The sequence below is a fragment of the Protopterus annectens genome, chromosome 1.part0 (assembly GCF_019279795.1).
Source record: "Protopterus annectens isolate FY-2018-M chromosome 1.part0, PAN1.0, whole genome shotgun sequence".
Classification (NCBI taxonomy): Eukaryota; Metazoa; Chordata; order Ceratodontiformes; family Protopteridae; genus Protopterus; species Protopterus annectens.
In genome coordinates, this window is record NC_056725.1 from 571,315,882 (window position 1) to 571,336,256 (window position 20,375).

The 20,375-nt window shown below is 38.9% G+C and overlaps 1 protein-coding gene across 5 annotated transcripts in view; it reads right to left on the bottom strand.

Moving 5' to 3' along the window:
• Window positions 1-11,011: 11,011 nt before the first annotated feature.
• Window positions 11,012-20,375, bottom strand: part of ESRRG (estrogen related receptor gamma) — a 1,147,729-nt gene continuing 1,138,365 nt past the window's right edge. For all 5 annotated transcript variants that reach the window (XM_044061393.1, XM_044061409.1, XM_044061385.1 and 2 more), the window contains one exon: window positions 11,012-14,589. In XM_044061393.1, the coding sequence (XP_043917328.1) occupies window positions 14,345-14,589 (245 nt within the window). In that variant the 3' untranslated portion in view covers window positions 11,012-14,344. The remainder of the gene's footprint in view (window positions 14,590-20,375) is intronic.

The following is a 20,375-nucleotide window of genomic DNA, read 5'->3' on the forward strand; positions in this document are numbered from 1 at the left end:
TATATATATATATATATATATATATATATATATATATATATATATATATATATAGCCAAAGGTTTGTAGATGCATAAAAGTATGTCCTTTACAGGTATATGGCTAAAGGATTTACCCCCATCTGAGGTACATGGCCAAAGGCTGTAGATACATAGGTTCATAGGTAGGTACTAGGCTATCGTCCCAAGGGCCTATGTAAGCCTAGCCAACAATATTCCCTGGATTATGCCACCCAATTAAGTTAATTTCCTGTGCCTCTGTCGAGCAGAGCCACAGAAGTGATCCCCAGGGTGTATTTCCTATTTCTCATCAACTCATCAAGATTTTTCTTGAAGAGTGCTAATGAGGAACTTTGCTTGACATAGATAGGTAGTCTGTTCCAGAGTATAGGAAGTCTCTGGGACAGGAATCTATCCCTCCAGCATGTCCTGTTTATTGTGGTGACAAGGTTTAGGTCCCTAGAATGTGTAGCTCGGAGGGATTGGGATTTCTTTAGGTGTAGCATGTCCAACAGCTCTGGGTTTGACATAGCTTTATATGTCAGGCAGAGATCTCCTCAGAGTAGGCGATATGCTACAGAGTAAAGCTGGAGTTTTGTTGAGATTGTCAGTGTAGGGCATCTGTTTAAGGCCAGTAATCCTCTTTGTGAGGTACTTCTGTGGCCTTTCCGGCTGCTGCAGATGTCTTGTGAGGTACATTCCAAATGGGGCATTGTACTCTCTAATGGGTCTAATGAGTGCCGAGTAGAGGAGAACAATGACCTCTTTTTTCCTGGATGAGAACCCTTTTGTGATGAGGTGTGCCACATAAAAGGATTTCCTGACTACTGTGGCGATGTGATTATTAAAGGAAAGACCACTGCCCACCTAGGTCCCAAGATCTCTTATCACACATTCGGCATTGAGTAGACTGCTGTTTATGTGGTAGTTCATGGCTACAGAGTTTTTACCAAAGGGGATGACAATGCACTTTTTGGCACTGAGCTTGAGGCCATGCCTCTGACACCAGGCATCTGTCTCAGTGAGGCCCTTCTGTAAGATGTCCACATCATTTGGGGACTCAACTATGGCTCCTAGTTTGCAGTCATCTGCGAACTTCATTAGCCAGAGGCCTTCTGTGTTAGCCTGTACTTCAGAGAAGTAGATACCAAACAGGAGAGGTCCCAGGACTGAACCTTGTGGTACTTCACTTGTCACTGGTTTGAAGTCAGATTTGGGAGTCTGCAACTTTTATAGTGTGGGTTCTGTCAATTTGCCAGTTGGCAACCCATCTTGTGATGCAAGGATTTATACCTAGTTTAGTGAGTTTAGCTATAATTCCAGAATGAGATATGGTGTCAAAAGCCTTGGCAAGGTCAAGCTAGGCTGTGTGAACCACCTTACCCTCATCTACAGCTTTGGTGACTGCCTCAAAAAAGTCAATCAGGTTCAGAGGGCGTGATCTGTCTTTCACAAACCCGAAATGGGTGGGGTCCAGATTTTGGAGGTTACCAATGTCTTTGTTTATGAGTTCCAAGACGATACATTCCATGGCCTTGCAGACCAGGCTCATCAGGCTAATAGGGCGATAGTTCCCAGGATCAGTGGTGGCTCCCCCTTTGTGGAGTGGGATAACTGTTGCTGTGCACCATTCAGTGGGCACAAAGCCTGAAATGAGACTATGATTGAACATGGTGCTTAGGTGGGGAGCCAGTTCATTCTGAAGTTCATGTAAAATGTAGCCTGGTATGTTGTCCGGTCCCATGGATGCTGTATTTTTGGTTTTAGAGAGTGCAGCTTTTACCTGCATAGATGTGATTACAGGGACTCTGCATTTTTCCTGTATAGATATGGGCCCTTTAGGGGGTGAAGTTAGCACTGAACCTATCTACCAGGATGTTGGCAATATCAGTTGGTTCTGTAATTTTTGTGACGTTGTGCTGTAACTCAGAGCAGATCTGGGTGTTGCCATTGAGATTTTTGACATAGCTATAGAATGCCTGGTGGTTGCCCTTAGAAAAAGTGGCAATTTTGCTTTCGTAGCTAGCTTTGCAGGATCTTATAAGGGATCTCAGCTTCTTACTGAGCCTGACCAGGGAGCTGGTATCTTTATCTCAAGTCTTCAACCAAAGGCTTACACATTTCTAGATGTCTGTATTTTTTTAAAGTACATCAGAATACAGTAGTAAAATACTTGTTTTCAGCAATTTGAATATAAATGCAGAAATATCATGCCAAAGGATAATATTTGTGTGTATTTTTTTTTTCAGAAAGAAAAATAAGAATCTGGTAAAAAAAAAAAACGCTGCTTGAAACTCCTGCTCCTTGTACCATTAAATTTGAGTAAATATTCAAAAGCTGAGCAAATTTCCAAATAAAAGCAGATTCTCAATATCAGCAACTATTTTGATGGCCTAGTCATGTCTGAAGTTTGAACCATTAAGGACAGACTCTGGATAAGAACTGTAAAAAAAACATCTGTACAGTTTGTCGGGACTGCAAATCTACAGTGATCACATCTGTCATGCCTATTATATAGTGCGCTGATGGAATAATATGATTGAATGACACAATAAGCATTCAGTTTCTATAAAAGACAAGATTATTTACTGTTCTGTCACTTGTGACAAACCTTTCTTGATGTCCCTTGTGAACAGTCAGAACTGATAAGAAAAGATGACTTCCTGAACTGTGAGATTATGCCGCTTGCTCTTTGTTTATCTCACATTCTGGCAGGCATCTCAAGCAGCGTTCTGCTGATTTCTGAGGGGTATGTGACATAACAGTAGTTCCAAGCTAACATTTCTGGATACATTACATATTACTAGCTGAGCCATTCTTGATGGTATGCTACTTTTCTCATTACTTGTTTGCATTAATTTGGTCCTGTGGAAAATATTTTAATAGGCCATCCTTTACAGGGATATGCCTGATACACAAACATGCATTTTGTTAGACACATTCTGTTGGTCACCTACACAGCACTACCTCCCCACAGACTGCAAGAATCCCACCAAGTTAGTTTCAGTACAGAAACGGAGCTCTAACATTAAGTATCCATGTAAAATATATATAAAATTCAGCCCACAATTGAGCACTGTCAGAACAGTTTAATATACATAAAGTTACACTCCTGGACTTCTCAGAAATATTAACTATCATGAACTGAATGTTAAAAAATAACATATAACATTAACATATATAATATATACTTGAAGATGACTTGGCTATAAACAAGCCAGATTTTCTAAAATTTCAATCTTTCAGCGTTCTAGCACTTAAGACTTCATTGAGTGCCTTCAGTTGTCTATTGCAACAAAACATCTCACAAAAAATGAGTATGACAGCAATTTAAAATGTACAGTCAGAGATGCTGTCTACCACAAAGAATATACAGTAGAAAACATTACATTAAGTGGAACATGCTTTTCAGTTTGTACAGTTTGCTTCATGGAAATGAATGCAGTCATTTTCAAATGCAAACTTTTGGACTTTTGATATGATAATGTTTTTTGCAGTACACTTAATTAGACAAAATATAATGATTTCTGTATTCTGTAAGCGGACAGCACATTTTAAACTGCTTGAGAAGTTAAAACTCTTGTTTGTGCACAGACCTATCCACTGCCATTCATCTATTCATGATGTAACAAATAAATTACTATGTCACAAAATGGGGAAATGGTAGAATTAGAAAAGCTCTAAATCTGTGTTTAGCATCAATTATCTGTTTAGATTGATCTTGTTTAATTGATGGAAGCATTCATGTATATAGTGTATATATTTTGTAGTAGCATTTGGGCTTTGTTTTATTTTCTTGGGTTTGTTTATGTAATATTGTTAGTTTATTCAGAAAAATAATAAAGATTGATTATGGAAAAAAAAAAAAAAAGAAAAGCTCTAAATGCCTTGGAGCAACATCCAGAAAACATTTTACAGAGTAACACTTTTTAGCACAGAATTTGTGCACAACAATAGCAAACAGTAAACAATACCTAATCATTTACTACTTGTCTGCATAAGCATAGTGATATACATGTTTTGGTGAAACCTGAAAAAAATCCCCTTGAATATTCTGTTTTACCAAAAGTCTATTACTTCTAAGAGGTACTTGTTATTTACATACTTACTTATTTTTAATTACTGGACAATCGTGTTAGCTACAAATTGCCATTTTAACATATGACCCAGAAACTGACAACAAAAGGTGATTATAAACTATATAAAACATGAATATTTTCATTAGAAGAATATTCATAATGCATGTATAAGTGCTTTCATTACTTATAGTCACTTTTACTTACTTATTTGCAGTATTCCAAAATGATGAGTATTCACTGATGATGTCTGGTGGGAGTACCAAAGCCTAGACCTTCCCAGTAGCGTACGTCCAACATATGACCTCAGCTTGCAAGTGTAGGGGTATATAAATAAACATAGCAGCATACATCCTTAGGCTATTTCCAGGCCAGGAATCTGAAGACATCTGAGAGGAAGTAGTCAGCTAGGAGGGGCATAACAAGACAAGATGAAGGATCCCCCCCCCAGACCTAGGGTCTGTCAGACATGGCAGCAGAGGAAAAAGGAAGAAAGGTACAAAAGGGGAAGGAGGGCGGGAAGGAACACTGCAACAGTGATCAGTAGGACATCTACTGTAATGCCAAGTTCATATACAACTTTACTATATCCAGACTAAAATCACTGGTACAGTATTCTGAACAGATGAGTGATTCAAAAAGTTTAAGGTAACAGAAGGGAGGATAGCTGAGAATGGCGAGGACTGACCATGCAGCTAGAAAGGACTGACCTGGCAAAGGCTGCCCTAGACCTGGAAGAGGCATCAGTTCTGTAGTCTTTAGTGAAAGTGTGCACAGAAGGCCAGGCAGCAGCTTCCAGAATGGTTGTAGAATCTACCCTTTGTAGAAGGCCTCAGAGGTGGTGACTGCTCTAGTAGGATGAGCCCTTGTGAATGAGGATAATGACTTCCCGTGGTAAGTGTAACAGGAAACGAATTTAGAAATTCAGCTTGCAATAGCTTGTTTGGATACTGGCTGGCCCAGCTTAGATTTCATGGAAGAGACGAAGAGTTGGTCAGACTTAGAAAAGACGTAGTCTTGTCCAGATAGAATCTAAATTGTCTGTGCATATCTAGAGAGTGAAGTCTTTCACTCCTGTCATGTGGATTGGGAAAGATGGTTGGTAGATTGAAAAACTGGATAAGGGATATCTCATTTACCACTTTTGGCATGAGTGGGGTTGACACAGAGGGAGACTCTGTCCTTATGGAGAATAAGAAAAGGAGGAACAGCCATTAGTGCTTGTAGTTCTCAGACTCTCCTAACAGAAGTAAAAGCTAGCAACACAATGGTATTCCAGGTGCAGCATTTGAGTAGAATAGCTAGCTCAAAAGGAGGCAGTGAGAGTTTTTCTAACACAAAGTTGAGATGCCAAGGGGGGTGGAGGCACAGGTTACCTCAGAGGGTTTAAATGCAGAATTCCTTTAAAAAAATGTTTGACCTGAAGCCTACAAATAGCAGGTAAATTGAGGGGAACACAGGCTGAGAAGGCTTTAAATTAAGCTTTAACAGAAAAGTAAGCCAAGACCACTTTTGATGCGCTCACACAAATAGAATAAAACAAGAACCACCTCTGATTTTTTTTAGGGTCCCAATTGTTAGTTTGACATCACATTGAAAATCTCTTCCATTTGGCTATATGGGATTTATGTGTGGTGGGTCTCCTTGCCTCCTGGAGAACCCAGAGCACGTCCTCAGAAAACTGGTGTCTGAAAGGGATCAGAATGCTATCATCCATAGACTTAGTTTGAGGGTGATAGGTTGAGGTGAAGCAATCAGACCTTCTGTTGAGTGATCAGGTCCACTTTGTGTGGAAGCTTTTGATGACTGGACCTGGCTAAATGATAGAGAAGAGGGAACCTATGCTGCCTTAGCCAAAGGGGGCTCAACAGTAGAATTTTTGTTTTTTTTTTTCTTTTTGGATCTTTAGTAGAACTTTTGGTAGCAGAGGAAGTAGAAGGAAAAAAAGGAAACGTCCTTGTCCACTAGAAGGATAATGCATCTGTCTTTCAAGCCAAGGGGCAATGAGTCCTGGTACACAAGAAGGGGAGTGTTTGTTTCTCTCTGAGGTGAATAAGCCTATCTATGGTGTTCACCACCTGTGGACTATGTCTAGGAAGACCTGTTTATTGAGCATCCATTCTGGTGGGGTCTTTGACAGACCTGCTAATAGAGTCTGCCAGAATGTTGTCCTGGGATGGAATGTATACTGCTTGACGGGACACGCCAGCTTTGATGGCCATATCCAAAACAATCTGAGCCAACATGCATAACTGGTATGATCAAATTCCTTCTTGTTTATATACCATATAACTGTTGTGATGTCTTTGAATAGTCTTAGAGGTCAGTGAAGACTTGTAAGGCCTGAATGAATGCCCTCATCTCTTTCAGGTGAAGTGCTCTCCCTTATGGCTGGAATGCCAACGACCCTGAACCTTGTGGATTCCCATCCATGCCTCCCAACTTCATTTGAGGCAAATGTATACAGCTCTTGACTTGGACTCTGTACCTTGAAAGGCAGGCCTGGATTGAGATTCACCTGTGACACCTACTATACCATCTCCGTTTTGAGACAACGCATGAGAGCGATCTGTGTCTCCAGGGAATTAGAGTATTGAAATCATACATTTTTCAGGTACCAGTGAATTTTCCACATATACAACCTGGCTAAAGGAAGCAATGTTATGGTTGCTGCCATGTAATCTAGTACTCTGAGAATATCCTTGGCTGAGCAAACTTGCAGAGCTGTTAGGGACTAGAAGTGTATTGTGAGGATCTGCACCTTTTCATGGGGCAAGAAGGCCTGCATGCTTTTGTGTCTAGTCTGCAACCCAAGAAAACTAAGTCCTGAGTGGGCCAAAGGGAAGATTTTTTTTTAAACTGACAGTAAATCCCAGTTGTTGGAGGAGGGTGAGAGTAACCTTTAGATGCTGCAGTAAAACCATACGTGAAGATGCCTGGATTGGCAGATCGTCTAGGTAGGGGAATATTTGTATATTGTAGTAGTCTCCAAGTCCTATAGAAGGCTATAACTGGGGCTAGACACTTTGTGAAAACTTTGGGGGCTTTAGAAAGCCTAAAAGGCAAAGCAGTAAACTGAAAATGTGATGAGCTAGTACAGAACCTAATGAATTCCCTGCAAGAAGGGCATATGGTGATATGCAGTTACACATCCTTCATATCTAAAGATACTAGAAAGGCCTGATAAAGGATAAAATTGAGAAAAGTCCGAAGAGACAGCATTTTGAAAGTAGATACCTTGAGGAAGGTATTGAGCTGGGAGAGATCTAGGTATGGGTCTCCAGTGTCTTTCTTTCCTAGGTACCAGGAACAGTCTGGAGTAGTATCCTTGTACCACAAACTGAGGAGGAATTGGTTCTATGGTGTCTTGTGACTGCAAGTCCTGAAGCATGTGAGGAAAAAGATTTAACTGGCCGTGGGGAGGGCAGAATCCTTTGAAAGGAGATAGTTCTTTCCAGCACATATCCTAACCTTTTTTGATGATGGTTACTACCCACCTGTCTGTAGTAATTTTTTCCCAATTTGTAACAGAAAGAGTGAGTCTTTTTGAAAGGGTAATGGTAGGACTGAGGGGGTGAGGGTTGAGAAGATAGTCACAGTGGCTTATATGTGAAGGAAGGCCTTTCAGAGCTAGAGTCCCTTTCAGGTTTACCTGAAAATATTTTTTCTGGGTGCTTTCTTTTGTTTCTAAGAAGCCTATAATCCCTTCTAACAAACCAGGTGGCTTTTGCCAGGTAATTCCACTGGTATCTGGGCACAGGAGTAAGAAGGGTTTGCCTGCAGTCTTTCATAGCTGTACTTGCTCTTGCATGGTTTTGAATAGGCTAGCTGCCTGTGGTCCAAAGAAAAGGTCCCTGCCAAAGAGGGGATCTAGGAGCTTAGCCTCTCTCTCTTGTGGCAGGGTCTGGTTCCACAGCCATGCATATATGTGAATGACCAAACTAATAGCAGCTGTTCTGGAAGAGGCCTCAGCTGCATCAAAGCTACATTTTATAGTGTGCCAGCCACTTGATTGGCCTGATTTACCAAGAATGAGACCTGTTGTTTGGAATCTATGCCTGGCATTTCAATCATAGCCTTGTCCAGCTTGTTGGGGTTAGATAAAAACATTTGGTCATCTGAATCTGATAATTAATGTCCCTAAAGATCAGGTATAGACCTTTTTCCCCATCTATCCATAGCCTTGCTATCCTTGTCTGAATGAAGGGTATTAGCATTAGGCATAAGCTTAGAAGGCTTGTCTAAAGCTAAGGAAACAATTGAAGGATCAGCTACAGGATTATTAAAAAGAAACTTAAGATCATCCGGAACCTTATAATCTGTCTGGACTTTTGGGAACAGGGGGATGAGAGTCTGGAGCTGTGTATGGGGATGTAAAGGCATCCAAAGGGTCTATATTATGAAATTGAAATGGCAAAACATCAACAGCCATTTCATCAACTCCAAAATGCCGAACTACAAGTTACACAAACGGCCAGATCACCGAGTTTTTTCCAAGGGAAAAAAATCGGTTGGCCGTTACCATGAATTTGCCCTTTTCCCCACTGTAGTGTGATCTCGGACTTGGCATATTTAGTTGGGGGGACACAGCCCCCCACTTTGCAGTGTTTGGAGTGGTGTGTCATGTCTGGTTGGCCTACCAATTTTTTTCCCTAGGAAAAAGCTCAGTGATCTGGCTGTTTGTGTAACTTATAGTTCAGTATTTTGGGGTCGATGAAACAGCTGTCGATGTTTTGCCGTTTCAATTTCATAATATAGACCTCATCTAGAAATGTATCCAGGGCTGGCGGGACAAGGGAAAGGGCGGGAATGCCCACTTCTAAAAGGCTGTAGTATCTGTTTTGAACCTCAGAAATTTGCTTAGACTCCAACTCAGAATGCTTCATCATATTTACAATGGTCTCTCTGAAGGATGCATCTTTCACAAGGAAATCAGGAGACAGGGAATCCTCATCATCTGAGGGCATCGGACCAGGACAGTGAAGATGAGAGGAGTAAGTTAAGGAATGGTCATCAGAATTGAGGCCTCTTCCTCTTCAGAGCATTCCCCAGTAATATTTTGAGGAGTGGGTTAAAAAAAGTGAAAAGGAAGGAGGTTTAAGACGCATAATGGCTTTGAACAGGCCATGAGAAAAGTCCACCCATTCCTTCTCCCTAGAAGGGGAGGAGAGGAAACAAGTTTAGTTTTTTGTCTCCTTTTTTTTACGGTGATGTCCACCTGAGTGAAATGTGGAGGTTCTGACCCTTGATACACCTCAATCATTTTTCCAGGAATCTCTACCTGTGCCAGAATCTGCAGGATGCCTTCTGGTCCCTCTGAAATAATAATCCATGGTTCCCCCATCTCAGCTGCAGTATCAGTCTCTTTTGATGTGCGAGCCCATGTACATGTCGGCTTCCAACAAGGTGGTGACAGACTACCTATCTGGTAAGGTCAGATGTACCACAGGTTCTGCAACTGCTATAGGTATGTCAGAAACAAATTGTGCAGACTGAGTCACAGGCCAAAGTTTTCTGAGTTTTTTTTTTAATTTGGAGTGGAAGGTATGTCAGGTGTGGTGAGATCTGTCATTTTGGACTGGGCCAAAAGCTTTAGTCACTGGGTCCTCTAAGAATGTGTTCGATGATGACAAATGGGAACATAATATTTTGGGTACAAAGACTGGGAAATGGAACAAGATCTGTAGTTGTGTTCTGCACCTATACAGAAAAGACACTGGGTATGGAGGTTTTTGTAGGTTATCTGCCTAACACACTCACACTAACCCCTCCTAGCTGACATCTAACAAAATTACAGCAAAACAGTTTAAACAAGAAGAACGTTTTCCCAACGTGACCCTTATCTGAATCCAAGATGATGTATGGTACAAATGACCATGTGAAGATTAGACCAATGGGTGCATGACCTGTATCTGAGCTTGTGGTGAAACAGTCTGGGGATTTATGCTCATACAGATGTAAGCTGAAGTCATACTTCAAATGTATGTTAGTGGTACGGTTTAGGCTTGGTACCCTGGCCAACCTTCAGAGATGAAAACCCATCTGTTTATAATGCTGTAATAGTGATTTCAGTCAGAACATCTTCCCCTACTATTTTCAATGAAGTGTCATGGAATATTTTGCATTCAGTCACTGAACTAGTTGACTCTCTCACTGACTCAGTCACTCAGCTAGTTCACTCGCTGACTCCGTCACTCATCCACTCACTCACTCACTCACTCACTCACTCACTCACTCACTCACTCACTCACTCACTCACTCACTCACTCACTCACTCACTCATCTAGTTCACTCAGTGACTCAGTCACTCAGCTAGTTCACTCCCTCACTGTCTCATCTACTTCACTCAATCATTGATTCATTAATTTAGTTTGCACACTTATTGACACAGTCACTTAACCAGCTCACTCACTCACTCAGTCTGTGTCTCAGGAAGGAGGCAGATACTGAAGTGAATGTAAATATGCTAAAACAACCAGTTAACTTTCTACCACACAAACCCATTTACAGGTAAATTTCAGAAAAAAAAAGTTCTCTACAGAATGAGCGGTGAAGTTACTATGGAAAGGTGTTGCTCAACTGAAAAGAGAGCTCTTGTAATGAAGGCAGGAATTCGGACATCTTTGTTTGGCTACTTTGCAAAAAGCATGAAATCAGCAAAGTGCAGTTGCAGGCAAATTACCTGCATAAAACTGCAAACAACGAGTGCCGACGCATTTCTCCAGAGATAACCCTAGTACACATAACTTCAGTTGCACATTTACCTAAAAATGTTATACACCCTTTTGCACATATGTATGCATATTGACACAAATTCTTTAATTTACAAGCAAAATTTTTGGTGATTACCCACTGTAGTGAGTCACAACATGTTCTGGTACCATGTTAGACACAATATCTTGACAAAGCACAAAGAAAACAGCATAACACAAGGACTACAAGTGGAAGCTTCTTTAATATTGCTCTACCATCATCCTGAAAGGCATAATTTGAATAACATATCTGAACTGATCCAAGTTACAGAATCATGTCTCCTTTTTGCATTTAACAATATATACAATATAAAATAAATACATTTACACAAATGGACATTTGTTGGAGAACACAGTATGATACACATCACAAAAATATACAGTTGATTGTTTTACAGATGTGAAGCACGTCAGCACTATAGACATGTTTTTTAATCTCTCTCTCTCTCTTTCTACTGGTAATTATTATACAACTCCTGGATTTTTTTTTAAATAAGTTTTTCATTTTTTTGTCTTTTTTTTTTTTTATGAGTGCCATAAAACATTCTGTTAGGCAGGTAAACAGTGATGTCCAAATAATTTAAATATAATTATCAATACCCATATTCTCTTCTACAAGAAAAAAATATCAGTTTTTAAAATTTTTCAGCTTTTGCCTTCATTTCATTGCAAAACAGTGGAATAAATACAGCATTTTGATCTCATCAAAACACAGGTGCAGCTAACACAAGCCGCACAATCGTATTGCTATAAATAAGATAAAATATTTAAAAAAGCAAGAAAATAATAAAATTGTATGGCTAAAATATACAAGTTTCATTCTGCCTTACTTTGAAATGTTCAGTGGTCTTTAAAGAGACTTCAAAGAGGTTTCAACAAGCAAGGTTTAAGTTGAGGTCATTCTGTTTGGCCTACATTGCTCCATTTATTTTTCATATTAGCAATGTACTTTCAAAATGACAACTAAACAAATTTTGGCAAGCAAGACACACACAGCTCTTCAGTAATAATACAAGTGCAAACAATCACTAAAATGTTAACTGAGGCTTTGCTACATGTGATCCTATGTGAAGGAAGTGTGTAATTCCCTCCTGTTGTACATACACAAGATATGCTCAATAAACTGGGCGTGAGCAGAGATAGCAGTAGAAATAAACACAATGTTTACTTTTAGCAGCAGCAACCCTGAACTTTTCTGTGGAGGTAAAAAGAAACTACATTGCTTTCGATAAAAACAGAATAATCACATAAAAAGCACCATTTGCCCAGGAGTTGTGGTCTGTCTCTTACATGTTTAAAGGGAGGTGCCAATTTATAATGTTTACCACAGCTCTAAAGGTTCAAGTTATTGACCATCTGAATGAAATGCTAATGATTAGTCTAGAAATCACAGTACAGTCACTTCTCTACTGAGAAACCACAATCTACTATTATTGTCTCATTTAGCTAATGATAGATACATAGTATTTATAGTAAAAGGTTGATGTATACTTTCAACCTATATTATTTTTTTCCTTTTAAAGCACACAAAGTAGCAATAGTTTTGGAAACTTGTCCGCACCAAAAAATGTTTTGCAACAACACAGAGCGAGTTTAACAACATTTGAGATGTCTGAGAGGCTATATTTACAGCATTTAAAAATTAGATTTAATTAATATTTTTAAATATTCAAAGTCTTTTTTCTGTTCTAAGCTATACATTGGTATTCTATAATAAAGTGTTACATAAAGTATTCCTTGTTTTGAAAATATCATGGTTTCATTGTGAATATTTGTTTGAGTGAATACTGGTTCTGATCTTCATTAAACGCTTACTTATTACCAGTAAGGAATAGAATACACTACTGTAATCTCCTGAGGAATTGTACATCCAGTATTGTCTCTAATTCTACCCTGTGTCTAAAAGCACACAACACGAGAATATAAACACCACAAGAACAAGACAACAGTCTTTGAATGCAACATAAAAGTTTAGAGAAGCACAGCAAACATGAAACACTGAGAAAGCTGAACTACATTTTTCTGTTTGTCAAGATTACAATTTAACTACATATGTGTCCATAGAATAATGGTGTTCACATAGTACAGGGAGCAGCTACTAATACTGGTATATAAGTGGAATATTGGTACAGCACTGATGGAGGTTATGTTTATTTACCGGTTACGTTGCAACTGTAGCAGTTGGTGATACCCAACCAGTACTTACATTAGATTACACCTCTTAACACTCTTTAACTGGATTGGTGGCTAGGCGCTGAGACAACTAACACTAAAGTATGCAGACTGACTTGAATTATTACCACCATTTACTGAAGTTACTCTTTATAGTCATTGCAATGATAGGTTACATTTGGTCGGCAGCGTCCTATAATTTGTCACCTTCACAAATGACATCATCTACCTTATTGCTTTTCAGATCACAGACTAGATCTACTTCCCAGTTTCTGTTAGTCTGCAGTTCTAAGCCTAACAAAATCGTATTACTCAACGACTGGTATAGGCAGAAATTATGAGGTACTGTATGCAGTCATACTGCTAACCTATTTCTATTAATTTATATTCAGTATACAACATTTAACACAACTAAACAGACTACTCGAGTAAGTTGCAGGTGTAATCTAATACTTGCTTGGAATATTTAGTAAGTATCAGCTTGAGATAAAAAGAGAATGTTTGGACCAGACTGGCACACAACATAAATTGCATCCATGAAAATAAATACGCACCTTCCCTTCCACTATTGCTTGAATAAGATAAATTCACACTTTAATAAAATGGCTGAAAAGTGATAAAGCTGGTAGAAAAAAATCTCCATTTATAACATCAACAAAACATTTTTTTTCTTAAAAAAACTTCCTTCAGAGTTCATTTGTCCTTCAGTATTGTTTGCTGTTGTTTCAGCCAGCAAACAAATGCAGTATTTTCCTTTAGTATTGCATGAATGAATAAAGCTTAAACTATTCCCTGAAAAAAGTTATATAGTAGATAACCTAAGAAATATCTGGAAGACTCGAAAACAATTAAGGAATCAAATGGCTGTAACTGATCTAGATGAAAAATGAACGATAAGAAGCAGGCAATGCAACGTCGTGCAGTCACCTAATTAGACACTGCTCCTGCGAAACCTAATACTGCATTCAGTCAATGCACCGTGCTCTACTGCACTGCTAAGTACAACAGTCTGGAGTTTGATTCCTTTGTCATCTGGGACATTACAGTTCATAAATAAGCTCACTGGCATCCACATTATGGATTTGTATCCTTTGGCAGGGCTGGCGTCCATCCTTCTTCAATTAGAGACCTCTTTTAAAAGTTCAGCAGCACAAAAACAAAAAAACAAAATGAAACTGCATAAAAAAGTCAGAGGAGAAAGATCTGAAAGCTGCTTCACAGTCATACTGCTTATTATCAGTGCAGTCTTTTTCTTTAAATAAACAGTTAAGTTGCGACCTTATATTTATCCTTAATGCTTTCCCTTTATAAATGTGCATGATGGGAAATCCCATAATGCTTTTAGTCAGACCTTGGCCTCCAGCATTTCCAGGAACAGTTTGTGCATAGGGACTTTGCCTTCCAGTTTGATGCTGTAGAAATGCTGTACAGCCTTAGTAGAGGTTTGCCGCAGAAGGGGAAGTGTCATCAACAGCTTGCCAGCTCGGCGAGGGTCTTCAATGTGCTGCCCAGCTTCATAGTCCTGTAGAGCCTCATGTAATACATCCTGAAGTTTCTGAACGGCTTCTACATCCTCTATGTGCATGGAATCTGGGGGATACAGAATGAAACATTAGTTAAGAATGGTACAGTGATTTCTGCATGGTACACTAAACTTATTAGAAACTATAACTCATGGCTGAGGTATTAAACTAATAAAAACAAGAAAAGAATACCAGCTAATGTACTCCCAATTACTTCTCTCCAATGTGAAGTATACTGTTACACCATGCAGTACAAAAAAGTCAACACTGACACTTATCATATCAAATGCACTTCTCCTGGCATAGCAGCAATGTGCAGCAGTACTGATATGCACACACACACACACACACACACACACACACACACACACACACACACACACACACACACACATATATATATATATATATATCTCAAAGTCCCGTCTGCCTAAGTGAGTGACAGATGGGTATAAAGACCCTAAAGAATTATTAAAAAGAATAGGGGGTCTTTATACAAGCAAATTAATAAAGTTAGTTAAACAAAATATGTACATAGATACAACTACAACCAATTATATTATAATACATAAGACAATGTATTTCCCTTTTTCTAACTCCCTCCTTAATACCGTTAAGGTCAATGACAGTTGCACCACCAGAAGTATAGGACCCTCACTAGTTAAATAAATCTGATCACAAATCAATCACATTTGAAGTAGCTATAATACCTGAACCCCTCTTAGGTAAAAATCAAGCTAAAAAATTTCACCAAAGCTAATTATACCCTCCTAAGGGATGGCATAAATAATTTCCAAGCTCCTGTTACTATGGATGGCACTGACAACTATACTAAAGTATACACAAATGCCGTGTAGAAACACTTACACAAATGTATTGACACAGCTGTACCTGATAGGATCAAAACAAGAACCTCAAAAAAAACCCCTCTGTGATGGACATCTAGCATTAATAAGTTATACGACAAGAGGAAGAAGTTGCTGTCTAAGAATAAAAAAGGAGAGGTCCCAGCACTGGAAGAACACCCTCCTCTCCTTGAGCAAATGCATATGACAAGTTGTAAAATCTTCTAAGGGCAACTTTGAAAACATTTAGCAACCATAACTAAGGATAAGCATAAGGCATTCTTCAGCTATATCCATAACCTAAAAGGTAGGACCCAGATGTGTGCTGAACTAGCTATGGATGGCACCACACACACCGATCTTGCAAAAATAGTTAACATATTAGCTGACAGGTTTGATGAAAATTTCACCCCCCCCCCCCCCCGTCCTCTCCAAACATTACACAAAGCATTTCCTCTACCTCACCCTCACCTTGCATCTACAAAGAGCAAGTCATCAATGCTCTCTTCAAGGACAAAAACACAGCCTCTATGGTACCGGATGGCATCCCAGGTTGCATTCTAAATGGTCTAAAACATGAGTCAGGAACTCCATTAGGCACTTTCTTTGACCACAGCTTGAGGACTGGTTTTGTCCCTGCTGAATAGAAAACAGCAACTGTCACCCCCTTCATAAAGAGGGTAAAGAAACAGACCCTGGCAACTACAGACCCACAAGCTTAACCAGCCTTATCTGTAAGGCCATGGAACGAATCATCATGGACCTTATAAATAAGGATTTGTGTGATCTTCAAACCCTTGATCCTACAGAGTATGGTTTTGTCAAAGGCAGGTCATGCCTGTTAAACCTAGCAGACATCTTCGAAAATGTCACCAGAGTCATAGAGGAAGGAAAATCTGTGCATACAGCCTACTTTGACTTAGCCAAGGCCATTGACACAATCCCAAATTCAGTCATCAGTGATAAACTCTCCCAGTTGAATATCAACCCTTGTTTCGTCAGGTGGTTTGCTAACTGGCTCACCAACAGATCACACTCAGACCTGCAACCAGTGGGGTTCCAAAGGGGTAAATGCTGGACCCCCTATTGTTTGAAATATACTTCTCAGAAATTCAGGCCAAAACAGAGGGGCTGTGGTTGACTAAGTCTGTTGATGACTACAAATTAGGTGCAGTTACTGAATCCCCAAACAATGTCAATATACTTCAAAAGGGACTTACACAAACCAGCGATTGGTGCCAAAGCCATGGACTCACATTCAATATAAAAAAATGCATTATCATACCCTTCGGTAAAAACGATATCCCTGCAGACTATCATACAAATAATAATACCCTAAGTAACAACTCAGTAGTGAGAGACTTGGGAACACAAGTTGACTGCAGCCTAAATTTTGACCACCATGTGTCTACTGTGGGAAGGAAAGCATTCTGCGTTGTACACCTCATTAGCAAAGGCATTGCCTCAAGAGTGAAGCAGGTCATAACTCTCCTGTACTTAACCCTCATCAGGCCAATAAATGAGTACAATGCTCCCTCTGGTATGTACCTTACCAGGCACCTGCAGCAACTTGAGAGACCTCAGAGATTTCTACCCAAGAAAATTCAGGGTCTCCAGCACGTCATACATTGACAGACTGAAGTCACTGTCACTGTACGCAGCAGTGTACAGACTACTTAGAGGAGACTTGTGCCTGGCCTACAGAACAATCTTGGATCCAAGCCTAATGGAAATGCTGCACATCAACAAGTCAGATGGGACAAGGGTCACTCACACCAGGGACCTTAATGTGGCCCAAGACATACACATAACCTGCTGGAGAGACAGATATGTCTTTCTGAAGTTGCCACTCCTCTGGAATAGGCTACCAAATTCGCATCAAACAGATCCCCTCTATGACCCTGTTTAAGCATAGCCTGAATGACTGGATGGGAAACCATAAATTCCTGGTAGGGATTTCACCTATGACCCTCCTTCATATGAGCATCCATTGCTAAGATCTTGAGTTTCAGCAATATCGTTTATATTGGGTTTCTCTAGTGTTATATTGGGTATACACAGCTAGGCTTATAAAGATCTTTGGGTCAATAGCCCAATAACCACCTATGAACCTATAATACTTTAACTAGTCTCCCCAAGGATGCATTAAATAAAAAGCCTCCAATATCTCTTTATACCATACTTTCATGTTACCATTGACCTTTGTGAGTCTGATTATGTAACTAAATAATGTCTTATAATACTCACTCAGTTCACCCCTTCAGTTATCATTTTTTATTTATGTTAATATTTGTTTACCGGGAAAGTCTGACTGGGTCAGAGCCCATTTTCAGTGGAGGCCCAGGTAGAAATGCTTTAGACGCTTGTCTTTGGAATGTGGGAGGAAATCGGAGTACCAGGAGGAAACCCATGGGAATGCAGGGAGGACATGCAGACTCCACAAAGAAAGCATTCCAGCCAAGAATCGAACTGGAGGACATCTTGCTGTGAGGTGACAACTTAACTGCTGCAGCACTGTGCCACCCATCTTTTGCTTTCTACTCCTACATCTTCAAAAATAGCAGTATAGATAGTGTATAATAGCTGTCTCACCAAACTTTTTGGGTCATATGACATTCATAATTTAGAGCAGATGTACAGAGGATAGTAAAACAACAGAATTACCTAACCCAGACCTTACTTTTTTCTTTGACATTAAATGATATACTACTTGATTTAAATAAGGTCCAGTCTGGACCCAATATATTACTGCAAACAGTATCTCTAGTGGCTTTTTTTTTTCTGTTTTAGCAGGAAACTTGAATATTCCATGAATATAACCAAATTTAAATATTATTTCCTTCTAAAAATTAAAGGAAAAGACCGCCACACTTCTCTATACCTTTAAGATCTAGTAATAAAATGTTCCACTTTTAGTCAATAAAATTCAACCCACTAAACCAAATCTCCAAATTAGCAAAATATATCAGAAGGTCACCAAAGCCTTGACACTGTTCTTTACTTAACGTCAGGCTTATCATTTGCAATTTGCCCACTATGGCACTCATAACTGCCTATAAGTATACATTATTTCCAACAAAGGCCATTAAATCATTTGCATAATTTACAAAAAATGGGTAAGAGAACTATAACATCCATGAAGTGCACTAGGCAAGAGAGAAAGAGACTGGGTGCTAGTCTTTTCTTCGATGACTTTCACACACGGGGAAGAAATCAGAGTCGAGAAAAAGCATTTAATATCTATACTGTGTTCTAATAAAGGTGGGCTTTTAACCATATATGCCGTTGTTACAGTGTCTTCTATTTTATTTTTATGGTTTGTTTGTTTTTCGCACAACATCATTTTTTGGTTCAAGAAATCAGTGTGTCAGGAAAAACCCATCTGAACACAGGAATGACTAGCAAAATCTGCAAAGAAGGTACCTCAGATAAGAATCAAACTGTCCAACCTCTACTCAACCATTTACCAATACTATAATCCATGTAATAGTACACGCTCCTTGAAAAAAAAATAACCACTACTTTAAGACTGCCAAACTATCATAGTACATTCCATAACTATAAATGACATCCATTGTCATAATGGATATCACATACTATCATTTCCCGTCATTTTCCCTTTTAATTATCTCCAAAATATATCCTTAAGTTTAAAATCATCTCTTTTATATTTCTACATTTAATACCATGGATGCTATCTTGCATAATTTCAGCTAACACATTCTTATTTTTTTCTGAAATTCTTTCACAATAAGTTTGCAATGAATATTACATAAAATCAATAGACTCCAGTTCTTCAGTTTTGGTTTATTATCATTTTTCCATGGAAAAAAATGTATTATACCTGTATAAACATCTAAATGTACTAAAATGTTAACTAGCCATTTACTAAGAATGCACAAAATACGTTTTTATCCTTACTCATTTTTAACTCACAACCTGTGCCAGCACATCCTGGTACTCTCCCACCCTTTCCAACTTTAATAACGTCATATAGTGCTAACTTAATTACTTCTTTCTATACCATCTGGTTTGCTTCACTGCTCATCTCAGGTACCACCCACTCAACCATCAACAGGTGTATACATATTAGCAATATATTCTATCACCACCCTTATAATATCATCTATTTTAAAGAGTCTGCCTTGTTCGTCTCAAATCTCATACTCTTACTTAACGTAAAAAAATGTCCCATGTCTTCCCTTTATTGAAATATTTCTGTTTATACAGTAAACCTTCAATTATAACCTTATCAGTTCATAGATAAGCATCTCCTTTCTCAAACTAGTCTACCTTCCCATTTCCTTACTTTGCACCAAGTCCTAATAAGTCTCTGAATACATCTCCTTGCCACATCACTGTCATTCTTTCTCAAACTTCAAATACACATTTTTATACTTTAATGTATATGTTATCTAGCACTCTGTCCAGTTATCGTAAAGCTTTCTCATACACCTGTGCTCTATAAATAATACCCATCTCTCCTCACTCAGAGGCAGATAATTGGCATATACGTCAGTTAACCACTTTACTCCTCCCCCCTTCCGAGTATAATTTTGCATATAAACATATGCAGCCCAAACATCCATATGATCTGAGAAAAAATACTATTTTATATCTGCCATCCAACTCTTGTGCAGCCTATATAAATGAGAAAAAAAACATATCTGCGTTGGTTCTCAGAACACCCCTTGGTGGGCATTATTTCTACAAATTGCCACTTGCTTATTCACTTTACGGTATTACATGGAAAGACATGGCCATTTTAATGTTGAATTCACTACCTTCCCAGTTATGAGTATATGAAGCAGAGATCTCTGTAAGGAAAGCCATGAAATAGTATCAATTAAGGAAGTGCACCATATTCCATGGTGAACCTACTGATCCTGAAATTATTAACTTCCCATCTGATTTAATTACCACAACCTCATGATTTTATATAGCTACTATTTTGCTGGGCTGCTGATTTTGAGTTTACAGTTTTATACAGTGCTTAGGTTCAGGCACT